We start from the raw sequence: 13,149 nt of genomic DNA on the forward strand, positions 1-13,149 counted from the left end.
TGGCCAGACTCTTGATAGCTGCATGATAAAGCAGTATTTTGAAGAAATGCCAGCTTATTGTTTAAATGGGAAGTGAAGACTGGGCTTATTGTCCTAATAAGGGAACTGGGATACTGATAAATAATTTTGCTGGTGCTTTCATTTATTCATTGATTCATTCAATCATATTTATTGAGCACTTACTATGTGCAGAGCACCGTACTAAGCCCTTGGGAAGTACAAGTCGGCAACATATAGAGAAGGTCCCTACCCAACAACGGGCTCACAGTCTAGAGGGGGGAGACAGACAACAAAACAAAACATGTAGACAGGTGTCAAAATAATCAGAACAAATAGAATTAAAGCTATATGCACATCATTAACAAAATAAATAGTAAATATGTACAAGTAATAGAGTAATAAATCTGTACAAATATATATACAGGTGCTGTGGGGAGGGGAAGGAGGTAGGGCGGGGGGGATGGGGAGGAGGAGACGAAAAAGGGAGCTCAGTCTGGGAGGGCCTCCTGGAGAAGATGAGCTCTCAGTAGGGGCTTTGAAGGGACGAAGAGAGCTAGCTTGGCAGATGTGTGGAGGGAGGGCATTCCAGGCCAGGGGGAGGACGTGGGCCGGGGGTCGATGGCGGGACAGGGGAGAATGAGGCACAGTGAGGAGGTTAGTGTTTCCATGATCGTTTCCATGTTCCTAATATTGTATTTTTTATGGTATTTGTTAAGCACTTGCTATCTGCCAGGCACTGTATTAAGCTCTGGGGTCGCTTTAAACTAGTTAGGTTGGGCACAGCCCATGTCCCACTTGGGACTCTCAATCTTAATCCCTATTTTACAGGTAAGGTAACTGAAGCACAAAGAAATGAAATGATATGCCCAAGGTCACATAGCAGACAAGTGGTAGAGCTGGGCTTAGAACCCAGATCCATCTGACTCCCCAGGTCTGTGCTCTATCCACTAGGCCAAGCTGCTTCTCTCTTCCAAGCATTTAGTGCAGAGGTCTGTGCACAGTAAGCACTCAATAAATGCCACTGATAATGATGATGATGATCATTAACTGTCCTGGTGGTCTGTGGGCCTCTTTTCAGTCTATTGGCTGCATTAAAGAATTCCTGCACTAAGTTCTGTAAGTAGCTATATTGATCCAGGCATCCTCCAAATCTCTCTACCATATTATATTCTAATCATTGAGGAGCCATAGTTTAAGCCTTGGGCATCCAGGATGTCTTTGTTTTTTTCAGTAAGTGTGAATTGATGTTTGCACAGTTATTCTGTATTAGTAGGTTATTTTACTAATATCTTAGGTTTCTGTGATTTTTTTTTTCATAGTTTCACTGTTGAACCACCAATTTTTTTAAGTGGTATTTGTTAAGTACTTCCTATGTGTCAAGTGCTGTTCTAAGCTATGGGATAGATAGAAGATAATCAGATTGGACACAGTCCCTGTCCTCCATGGCGCTCACAGTCTTAATCCCCATTTTACTGATGAGGTTACTGAGGCACAGAGGGTTTAAGTAACTTGCCCAGAATCACAACAGCAGGCAAGTAGCACCACTGGGATTTCAAACTCTTCCAAAGCAATCAGTTTTTGGTACCACTGAGATTAAGTAAACCTGTCTTTCTTTCCTTAATCACTGATCGTCATTATGAGGGCATATGCACTGACAAAGATAATGGCAAAGAATGAATCTCAGAGCATGGTAAGTCAGTTACTTAGGCCTCTAAGCAAATTTGGAAGTCCAAAGATTGCAATTATCTAGATGTGAATCCATTATCTAGCCCTCCCAGATGACACTCTCTCCCCTGTCACTTTCTTCAGAGGGGGCCTCATCTTCTCCCACTCCCCAAGACTCACTGGGAAAGGCAAAGGAGTTGGCTGGTCTTCTCACTCCCCAGTGCCAGTTTCAAACGATCCCGCCTCCCCCAACCCCCTCTTTCCCTTCTTTTGAATCCCATATTGTCGGCCTCTACCACCCACCCCAATTATTAGTCAGTCATCTACTGCCTCTCCCCTCCCCTGGCCTTTTGTTCAACTTTCTCAGCCATTTAGATCCTTTTCTCAAATTCCTTCTCACTTTTTCCATCCCTAGATTAATCCTTGAGGACTTTAGTATCCATGTTGATGTTTCTGACCATTCTTCCAGGGCCCACTTCCTTTCACTCCTCAACTTTGACTCCTTGACCCACCTAATCTCACATACTCACCAACTTGGACACATTCTCTTCATTGGTGGTATTTAATGAGAGCTTACTGTGTGCAAAACACTGTACTGAGGACTTAGGAGAGTGCAATACTCAATTTCTTCATCTCTAGTAACTGTACAGTCTTTACCCTCCCCAACTCTGAAATTCATGTGTCAGACCACAGCCTCCTCATCTGCCTTCTCTCCCAAACACCCTTGTCTTGTCTTATGCTGCCGAGTCTTCTCTGACCCATAACAACTCCATGGACACCTCTCTCCCAGAATGTCCCCCCTCCATCTGCAATTGTTCTGGTAGTTTATCCATAGAGTTTTCTTGGTAAAAATATGCAAGCGGTTTACCATTGCCTCCTTCCGTGCAGTGAACTTGAATCTCTGCCCTCGACTCTCTCCCATGCTGCTGCTGCCCAGCACAGGTGAGTTTTGACTTGTAGCTGATTGCCTTCCACTCGCTAGCCACTGGCCAAGCTAGGAATGGAATGGATAGGTCTCTGCCTGACTCTCCCCTCCCCCAATCGAGATTGGTAGAGTCCTGGAAACTCTCCAGGTATGACCCTGAGAGGGGCGCCCATATGCCCACTCCCCCAAAATTTAAGAAGAGCCATGACTTAGTGGAAACAGCACAGGGTTGGGAGTCAGAGGACCTGGGTTCTGCTCCTAGCACCACCACTTGTCTGCTGTGTACCTTTGGGCAAGTCACTTAACTTCTCTGCGCCTCAGTTACTTTGTCATGTAAAGTGGGGATTAAGTCTGTATTCAACCTTATTATCTTGTAGCTACCCCAATGTTTAATACGGTGCCTGGCACATAGTAAATGCTTAATAAACACCATTTTAAAAAAAACCATCCCATTCCCTCAGAGACCCTGTATCTTTTGACCCTCTCCAGTATCTCAAGTTATCATGCCCCATATGATCTCCGTACCCAAACTATCACCTCTTGAGGCACAAATTGACACCCTCAATAGCAATAACAATAATTATGATACTTGTTAAATGCTTACTGTTTGCCAGGCACTGTACTAAGTGCTAGGGTGGGTACAAGCAAATCAGGTTGGACACAATCCCTGCCCCACATAGGTCTCACAGTCTCAATCCCCATTCTACAGATGAGTTAACTGAGGCCCAGAGAAGTAACTTGCCAAGAAGTGACTTGCCAAGGTCACACAGCAGACAAGTGTCAGAGCCAGGATTAAAACCTATGACCTTCTGACTCCCAGTTCCATGCTGTATCCACTATGCCACAGTACTTCTCAACACCACCCTCTTTTCCAAACTCAACTCCCTTGCTCCCGTTTCCCTCTGCCAATCTCATACCAGTAACCTGTAGCCGTGGTTCACATCCACACTATGTCACCTCTGCTCCTGCGCTTAAGCCGCGGAGGACTCCTGGCAGAAACCCAGACATCAGGCCTACTGGATCAGCCAGCAATCTTAGTATGCTTGGCAAAAGAAGCGGCGTGGCCCAGTGGATAGAGCACCGGCATGGAAGTCAGAAGGATCTGGGTTCCAGTGTCGGCTCTGCTACTTGTCTGCTGTGTGACCTTGGGCAAGTCACTTTACTTTTCTTAGCCTCAGTTACCTCATCTGTAAAATGGGGATTAAGACTGCTAGCCCCATGTAGGACTTGGATTGTGTCCAACCTGCTTAGCTTGTATCTACACCAGCATTAGTATACATGATAAGCGCTTAGCAAGTACCATAAAAAAAGTAAAAAGCCCTTTGTGACCATTAAGTATACTGCCCCTGGACTATATATATGATGCTCAAGCAGGGTTTGCAATACTAAGTGGAAGTTTATCAACCACTGTTCCAGGTCTCCTAGAGAGATGCATCTCCTGTCCCAAACTGGGCTTTTCTAGAATTCTTCCTTTCCACAGTCAGAAATGTCTAGTGAGTTTTCCCTAAGAGCTGCTAGGACAAAAAGCATATGTCCAAGAGACATGTAACTGTGAGCATCCACAGCTACACCAAAGCTCTGGCACTCTGGTTGACAAGTGTGTACTAAGAAAGATTGATAGTCATTTAAGAAATATATACATTTCAAGCCCAAGCATTAATATATATATATATATATATAAAATATATATATATATGTATACACACGCACACACACACATAATTGAGCACTTGCTTTAAAAGCAGCCCAATTTTCAATGCAAAAATAGGATTGTTTTCAAATACATTGGAGCAAAAATAACTCCTCAAATTTCTTTAATCTCAGAATCATGCGTACTTTATCCAGTAAATTGAATGTAATTGATTTTAACACGCTAATAGAATTAGCAAATGGACTACGTAAGCTACATCTTATGAAAAGAATAATGATGAAAAATGTATTCTTAATTCATTTGCAGATGATAATGGAGCAGTTCTGATTTTTATCCAATTTCATACATTCCCAGCAGGGAAGTTAGGGAGGCTTTTTTTGGACATAAAATTTTCCCCAGGGTAAAGTTGCAACCTGAAGTGCTTTCAGACCTCCTGTGAAAACCTCTAATAAACAAATCTGTAAGTGTGTTTGCAGTGTTACGAAACTATGGTCTTGCTTTCTTTGTACCTATCAGAGCTAGAGGGCCACTAACTCTTGCATGACCCTCCATCAGCAGTGAAAATGCACTGCCTCTGGTTTGTCAGTGTCGTACTGTTCGTCAACAACTATTCCATCCTTATATAGGAAGCCTGATCAGCCTTTTGAAATGTGGGTGGCAAGCACTGGGATTGGTACTCTCCCAAGCGCCTAGTTCAGTGCTCTGCACACAGTTAGTACTCAATAAATACGATTGATTGATTGATTGATTAAAAGAGTAGGCAGGAGGGCAGGAGAGGGCTTCAATCACCGCTGCTGGAATCTGAATTTTCTTCTGACTTTTCCTTTTGCTAGTCCCTGTGATGTGATATTGTAACTTAAACCCTACAAGCAAATCTTGACTTCTTTTGGAGAGACTGATCATTTTAGGATTTGCTAATCCCTGTCAGAGATGCATTGCTCATATTGTACTTTACCAAGTGCTTGGTACAGTGCTGTGCACACAGTATGCACTGAGTTAATACCATTGATTGGCTGATTGCTTTTCAGAGGTTCTGCCACTGTCAGCCTGTTAGGTTTTGTCCTGATGGTCATCTAAAGGAAAACAATACTGGAATAATAAACTCACTGTAGGTCCCAGAATAGGCTCATATGTAGATTGCATTGGGGAAATTTGGACAAGTATACATTGTCCTGAAAGTATTTATTAAACAAGTCAGCCTACCTTGACACTAACCCCCGTCCCCCGCCTCCCCACCCAATTATTCTTGCTCATTTTAAATCAATTGTATTTATTGAGCACTTACTGTGTGCAGAGCACTCTACTAAGTGCTTGGGGGAGTACAGTATAACCAAATTGGTAGATTTACCAGATAGAGCATGGGCCTGGGAGTCTAAAGGACCTGGCTTCTAATCCCAGCTCTGACACTTGTCTGCTCTGTGAACTTGGACAAGTCACTTAACTTCCCTGTGCCTCAGTTCCCTCATCTGTAAAATTGGGATTAAGACTGTGAGCCCTTCTGTGGGACAGGGACTGTGTCTAACCTGATTATCTTTTATCTACCCCAGCCCTTAGTGTCATGCCTGATACATAGTAAGTGCTTAACAAATGCCACAATTATTATTATTAATGAGATCACAGTCTAGAGGGGGAGACAGACAGTAGTATAAATAAATTATAGATATCTACTGCTGTGATGCTGAGGGAAGGGTGAAGAAAGGACCCAAGTTCAACTGCAAGTGTGTATGTAGTAATAATATTTATTATGAACCTACTGTGTGTTAAGCCCATTACTGAGAAGCAGCTTGGTCTAATGGCAAGAGCACAGTCTTTGGAGACTGAGGATGTGGATTTTAACCCCAGCTCTGCCACTTATCTGTTGTGTGACCCTGGGCAGGGCACTTCACTTCTCTGTGCCTCAGTTACCTCATCCTGAAAATGGGAATGAAGACTGTGAGTCCCATGTTGGACAGGCACTGTCCAACCAGATTACCTTGTTTCTACCCCAGAGTTTAGAACATTTAGTAAGCACTTAACAAATGCCATAATAATTATTATTATTATCATTATTATCATCATTATTACTGAACACCGGTAAAGATACAATTGAGAGACAGTCACAGTCCCTGATCCCCAAGGACTTTCAATCTGAGATGAGCAGGAGGGGATTAGTGGATAACAGACACATAACCGAAAATGAAACGAAAATATGAAAGACATGGATGATGATAAATACAGTTGAAATTCAGTTTCCTCTTGGCTCAGACTGACGTACACAGAAGTCATAGGCTCAGCCACATCAGTGTCTTTCATCCTGAAAGTATTGGTGTTTGAGTCCTTCCCGGACTGGACTAAGGACCAAGGGCCAATGGTAGTCTCAATGGCATGAGGGGAAGAGGATGGCAACTGTTCTCCCTCTCCAGGGGCCTCAAAAGTGGAGGCCCCAGAAACCTCGAAAAAAGAGTATTCATATCTATTCAGTTTTTTTTTCATTTCCAGGATGTGAAATGTTGAGTTGGCTTGTATTTTTTGTTACGGTTCAGGCCAAAATATATTTGTGTGGTAATAATAACAATAATAATACGGTGATATTTATTTAATATTTACTCTGTGCCAAGGATTTGTGCTAAGCGCTGGGGTAGATTCAAGATAATCAGGCAGGATACAGTCCTTGTCCCATATGGAGATCACAATCTAAGTAATCACTAAATGATTTACAATTAATATAATAAATCTAAAGCTTAAATTTTAGTGTGATTGGGAAATACATAATCTTTTACTATTTCATCACCTGTATATGTAAATTTAGCCACTCTTCTAAAATATGTGTGATGTTTGGGTACAAGTGAACAGGCCATAAGTGTTTATTCATTCAGTCATTTACTGAGCGTTTCCTGTTTGCAGAGCATTGTACTAAGTGTGAGGGTGAGTACTAAACAACAATAAATGGACACATTCCCGGTCCATCATGATCTTGTAGTCTAGAAGACGAGATAATCAGTGCAGTATGTTAGAAATAGCCATAGCAAATCTGAGTGATCTGAAAGTAGTGGTCTTTTACAAACACACAAAGCTAACACACAAACATACTAAGAAGCAGTGTTGCCCAGCGGATAGAGCATGGATCTGAGAGTCAGAAGGATCTGGGTTCTAATCCTGGGTGCACCATTTGTCTGCCATATGACTTTGGACAAGTCACTTATCTGTACCTCAGTTACTTCATCTGTAAAATGGGGATGAAGACTGTGAGCCCCATGTGGGACAGGGACTGCATCCAACCTGATTAGCCTGTATCTACTCCAATGTTTCAAATAGTGCCTGGCACATGGTAAGCACTTAACAAATGCCATTAAAAAAAATGTTTTTCAGTGCTCATCTTGGCTCCTCTGCTATTCGATTTTTACTTCTTCATTATCAAATATGTTATAACTACAGCATCCAGAGTCTGATCTACTTATATAACATGTTTTCTGGAAACAGTAAGTATTGTTTGTGCATAAAAGTTTTTAATGTTAGTTTTTGGCAGTTCTTTTTCGCTGCAGCTTATGTTTTTCATTCAACCATGAGGTAACTCATAGCTGTGAGAAACAATCAGTTTAGTTATTCACATAAAATCACTAGATGTAAACCATTGTTTTTATTTTAAATTGTGGAGCAGAAGTAGTAATTATAAAGGGTTGTTGCAAAATCACTTATTGTGAATAAGTATTTACAGGGTGATGTGATATTTTTCTGAGCATTCCTCCTGGAATTGTACCCTTTTTTTAAAAAAAAAAGCTTATTGCAATGGGATAATAGCACCACCTGTAGGTTTTCCAAGAAATTAAGATAAAGTTTGAAAAGTGCACGTAATCAGTGGAATATTTTCCCATTTTTCCTGAGAATTATTCAAACCATCTCTCAAATGTCAGTTCACTGCTACTTCTGTAATCTCGAAAAGCAGCATTCGTTTACTCTGCTGCAGGATTTCACTAATCATCATTAGACCTTTGAGCTGTGTTTTGCTCTGTCTTTAAGTCTAATGTGTCACAGACTGTAGCTGACAGTGATCTTGTGCAGTTGAATGTAGTAAATGATTCAGATTTCCAACATTTGAATGCTACCTTTTAACCTTCATTGAGTTTGAAATTGTTTTTTATGACATCATTTTAGAGTGCTCTGGTGAGAGAGATTAAAAAAAAAGAATGAACACTGAGTCAGCTGTAATTTTTAATAAATTGTTAAAGGATGATAGGCCACAGGTGTGTTCTGTGGTTTGTTGTTAGTATACTTTGAGAGTCATATTTTTCAACTTCTTTCTTATAAAGTGTTATCTGGTGGAACTTGTCTGAACTCTTCCAGGCTTTTATTATAAACAGCACTCTAGAGCCACTAGCCCCCGAAAGGCTGCCTTTTCCATGAAGCTTTCCCCATCTAACAAGGGAGATGACATCAGTTTTGCAATTAAATTGGAATTGACTTGAACTGTGGTCATTTCCAAAAGACTGCCACTCTCCCTACCTTCAAAGCCTTATTGAAGGCACATCTCCTCCAAGAGGCCTTTGCCACTCAAGCCCTCATGTCCCCCACCAAGGTCTCCTGACCCCATCAAGGCCTCCTGACCACAACCAAGTCCTTATGTTTCCCACCAAGCCCTCATGTCCCCTTCCAAACCTTCATGTCCCCCTCCCCTCCAAGCCCTCATGTCCCCCTCCAAGGCCTCATGACCCCCCTCACCAAGGCCTCCCGACCCCCACCAAGCCATCATGTTCCCCACCACTCATGTCCCCTCCAAACCCTCATGTCCCCCACCCCTCCAAGTCCTCATGACCTCAGCCAAGCCCTCGTGTCCCCCACCAAGGCCTCATGTCCCCCTCCAAGCCCTCATGACCCCCATCAAGGCCTCATGTCCCCCACCAAGGCCTCATTTCCCCTACTACCCCTCACTTCTGCATCACCCTTGCACTTGGTCCTGTACCCTTTACCCACTTAATAGTCACTATAGTCCCACAGCACTTAAGTAATTTATTTATTTAACTCCTGTCTCCCCCTTGAGACTGTAAGTCTTGAGCATGGAATGGGTCTCCCAACTCTTCTGTATTGTTCTCTCCCAAGCACTTAATACCTTGCTTGACATGCAGTAAGCACTCAATAAATACCATAGATTAAAGATTAGTTGATTGATCTCCACTCCAATACAAATCACATAACAGGTATTGTGGTGCAGCGAGGACTGCGGGGGCAGGGCCAGTGTTCCTGTCTACACTGGAGGGACCGACCTCCAACCCCCAGCCCCTGCTGACAGCTGACTCTTTGATGGTCAGCGGTTTCAGCCACCTCTCTTACTTCACTCCTCCCCATGGTGTGGGCTGTGGGCCCGGTGTTTTCTTCGCTGGTCACTTGGTGGTCAGTGTTTTCAGCCTACCTCTCTCATGTTACTCCTCCGCACAGCGTGGGCTGTGGGCCTGGCTTTTTCGTCACAGTCGACCAGCCGTCCCGAAGAGTCAGTTTGCCTCCAGGGCAGCGGGAGAGCGGTGGTGCTACCTGCACTGCAGTTAGCCATTTTTTATTCCCAAATAGAAGTGGGTGGCATTTCTACCCAGTATGTAAGTCCCCACGCCAATTTTTCACCTAATGAAGTGCACTTTTCTGAGCTAGTAGGTATACAGTGTTCGTCTCTTTTTGTTTTTGTTTTTTTCCTTTGTATGTGACATGTATTTACATTATAATAGCATCTAGTACGGTTCTGTATCCTAGTGCAGTCTTGTATGGTACATCTAACATTGTCGTACAAGAATTTAATTTTCCTAAAACATGGGAGTTAAATTCTTATTAATGCCTTGCTTTAAGGAAAACTGATATTATTGTACACTCAGCATCAAATGCCTCCCATGTGTATTTGAACACAAGCCACTTCTTCCAAAACTACATCATCCCGTATCTGGGCAGACATGCATTATCAGACTAACGTTCTCTAACGACATTGTAGCCAGGGCAGTGAAAACACCGTGGCTCAGTGGAAAGAGCACGGGCTATGGAGTCAGAAGTCATGGGTGCAAGTCCTGGTTCCACCAATTGTAGTTGTGTGACTTTGGGCAAGTCACTTAACTTCTCTGTGCCTCAGTTACCTCATTTATAAAATGGGGATTATGACTGTGAGCCCCCCGTGGGACAACCTGATCACCTTGTAACCTCCCCAGCGCTTAGAACAGTGCTTTGCACATAGTAAGTGCTTAATAAAAAATGCCATCACCGACATTATAATACAGTTGGGCATGCTACCCTTTTATTATGTTTGTAGGAGCAATAATCAGGACCCCTGTTGAAAGTGGCAGAGTTTATTGGGCTTGTAGAATATGTGGGGTTTGGCATTTTTGTTTTTGTTGTACAAATTGTGGTGTCTTACGTGAAATTCATATTGTAGTATTTAAATCATCATTAATTAATTCATTCAATCGTATTTATTGAGCACTTACTTTGTGCAGAGCACTGTAATAAGCGCTTGGAATGTACAGTTCGGCAACAGATAGAGACAGTCCCTACCTAACAGTGGGCTCACAGTCCAGAAATCTCAATCTCATCAGGTAGCTTACAGAACAATGGTGTAGTGGAAAATGCACAAGACTGAAAATCAAGAGGCCTAAGTTATTTTCCCACCTCTGCAACTTGCCTACTGTGGGACCTTGGGCAAGTTACTTGAGTTCACTGTATCTCAGTTTCTTTATTTGTAAAACAGGGATGAAGTACTTGTTCTCCTGCCCCCTTTTACTGTGAGCTCTATGTGAGACAGGAACTCTCACGGGTCTTGTATTGTGTCTACCCCAGTGCTTGACATATAATAAGATAATCAGCCTGACCTAGTGGAAAGAGCACTCGCCTTGGAATCAGAGGACCAGGTTCTAATCCCAGCTTCCCACTTACCTGCTATGTGTCCTTGGACAAGTCACTTCACTTCTCTGTGCCTCAGTTCCCTCATCTGCAAAATAGGGATTCAATACCTATTCTCCCTTACTTTGAGTAGCAGATGTGGCACCCGATCGTCTTGTAAGTTACTTCACTTCTCTGTGCCTCAATTACATCGTCTGTAAAATAGGGATTGAGACTGAGCTCCACGTGGAATAGGGACTGTGTCCAACATGATTTGCTTGTATCCATCCTAGCGCTTAGTACAGTGCTTGGCACATAGTAAACACTTTGTAAATACCATCATTATTATTACCCCAGCGCTTGGCACATAGTAAGTGCTTAGCAAATACTATTATTATTATATACACTTATATAATCAAAGAAGGAAGAAAAACTTTTTAACTAATGGTAATATTTTTCCAACACTGTTTATTGAAGACAGAACGGGCAATTGATCGTAGTTGTAACATGTATAACCTCACCTTTGACTATCTCATGTAAGGAATCCTTTTTAGAGCTTAGTAAAAGCGAAGACCCACTGTTGTACTTGTAAGATATTTTAGTTTTTCAGTTTTTCTTCTGAACTGTGAGCTCATTGTGGGCATGGAACACATCTACCAACTGTGTTATAATGTACTGTCCCAAGTTCTGCCCACTCTATAAATACAATTGAAAATTTCAAACAAATGCTATCCCATGTTTTTCTTCTAATTACATGATTCACTGCACAGTCAAATCAGGCAGGCAGATTTTCACCCTGGATCAGGAGAACCAAAGGAATTTGAAGATCAGTACCTTCATATTAGGCAGAAAAATGGACTTTTTTGTTGTTGTTTTTTTAGTTGTCAGCTTGTGATCTGGTGAATTTAACAAACTATCTGATCTTTTAGTGAATTAACAGCACCGTCTAATGTTTTTTATTTGATCTTTGAAGGTGCCTTTTAATGGACTTTAGTTCACTTTATATGGTGTTTAAAATATGATTAGCTAAGATTGCTTTTAATATCTTTCAGCATGTGGAGAGACTCCAGAACAAATTAGAGCCCCAAGTGGGATAATCACAAGCCCAGGCTGGCCTTTTGAATATCCTGCCAGAGTGAACTGCAGCTGGTACATACGAGCCAACCCAGGAGAAATCATTACTATCAGGTAATTTAAGTACCTTGATGTGTGGGGAATCACTGTTTGTTCTCAAATGTACACTTATTCCTAAGGGTGTCCACTCAAAATCTATTAGTGGAATATTACAGTTGTGGGTGGAGTTATTTAAAATTACAACTACTAAAAGTATATTTTTACACTTTTTGGTCATTGATCTTTCTCTACAAATAATTAAATGGAGCTATGAATCTGATATGTGTGGAAATATGGGTAGTAATTAATTTATATTTAGTATTTTTGAACAGTGTCTGAAATTAAGATGCTAATGGTGGAAGAAAATTTCAGAAAAAATGTTTAACCATAGACATGAGTTTAGGATTCCAAAAAAAAGGAAGTAAAGAAATCAACAGAACTAAATTGATTTTAAGGAACTAAATATCAACACATTTAGGCTACTAGTTGTAAATGGGTTTGGAAAAGGGGGTTCAGAAGTAAAAATTTGAACATATATCACCTGTTCTTTGCAGGGAAATAAGGTTTGGGTTTAGTAAAATGTCTGGCATATACAATACTCCCACATTCTGTTCCTATCTAATTTGTTATGTACTTGAGAAATTTTGTATGCCACCTAAATTTTGGGTGGGTGTAGTAGCAACAGTCTGGTACAAGAGAATCTAAGAGAATCTAAATAAAGCATAAATAGTTCTGTATGGATGTTTATCAGAGTGACTGGCATACTAAATTAGAGTGCAGCCCCAAAAGCTTACAATATGAAGGAGAATTGTCAGCCAAAATTAAAAAATATACAGGTCCACATTTATTATGAGAGAGTAGAAGCCACCCCATTGTCCAGAGGACATTATTCCTTGAAAAAGCTCCATTAGCAGCAATACCTGATAATAGTAGTAATAATGGTAGTATGTACTGAGCACTCACTTTGTGC

The 13,149-nt window shown here is 41.6% G+C and overlaps 1 protein-coding gene and 1 non-coding gene across 5 annotated transcripts in view; one reads left to right on the forward strand and one right to left on the reverse strand.

The window, feature by feature from the left end:
* LRP12 (LDL receptor related protein 12) overlaps window positions 1-13,149 on the forward strand; it is a 113,535-nt gene that overhangs the window by 78,646 nt on the left and 21,740 nt on the right. For 2 of the 4 annotated variants that reach the window (XM_038744963.1, XM_038744964.1), the window contains one exon: window positions 12,119-12,254. In XM_038744963.1, coding sequence (XP_038600891.1) covers window positions 12,119-12,254 — 136 coding nt within the window. Of the gene's footprint in view, window positions 1-2,573; window positions 2,608-7,589; window positions 7,700-12,118; window positions 12,255-13,149 lie in introns of those variants that run through there. The other 2 variants (XM_038744966.1, XM_038744965.1) reach the window with 2 other exon arrangements.
* On the reverse strand, window positions 2,618-2,756 carry LOC119927516. Its single transcript, XR_005450512.1, has one exon. It is a non-coding gene; the product is annotated as a small nucleolar RNA SNORA7 (small nucleolar RNA).

Source organism: Tachyglossus aculeatus, chromosome 4, assembly GCF_015852505.1.
Source record: "Tachyglossus aculeatus isolate mTacAcu1 chromosome 4, mTacAcu1.pri, whole genome shotgun sequence".
Taxonomy (NCBI): Eukaryota; Metazoa; Chordata; class Mammalia; order Monotremata; family Tachyglossidae; genus Tachyglossus; species Tachyglossus aculeatus.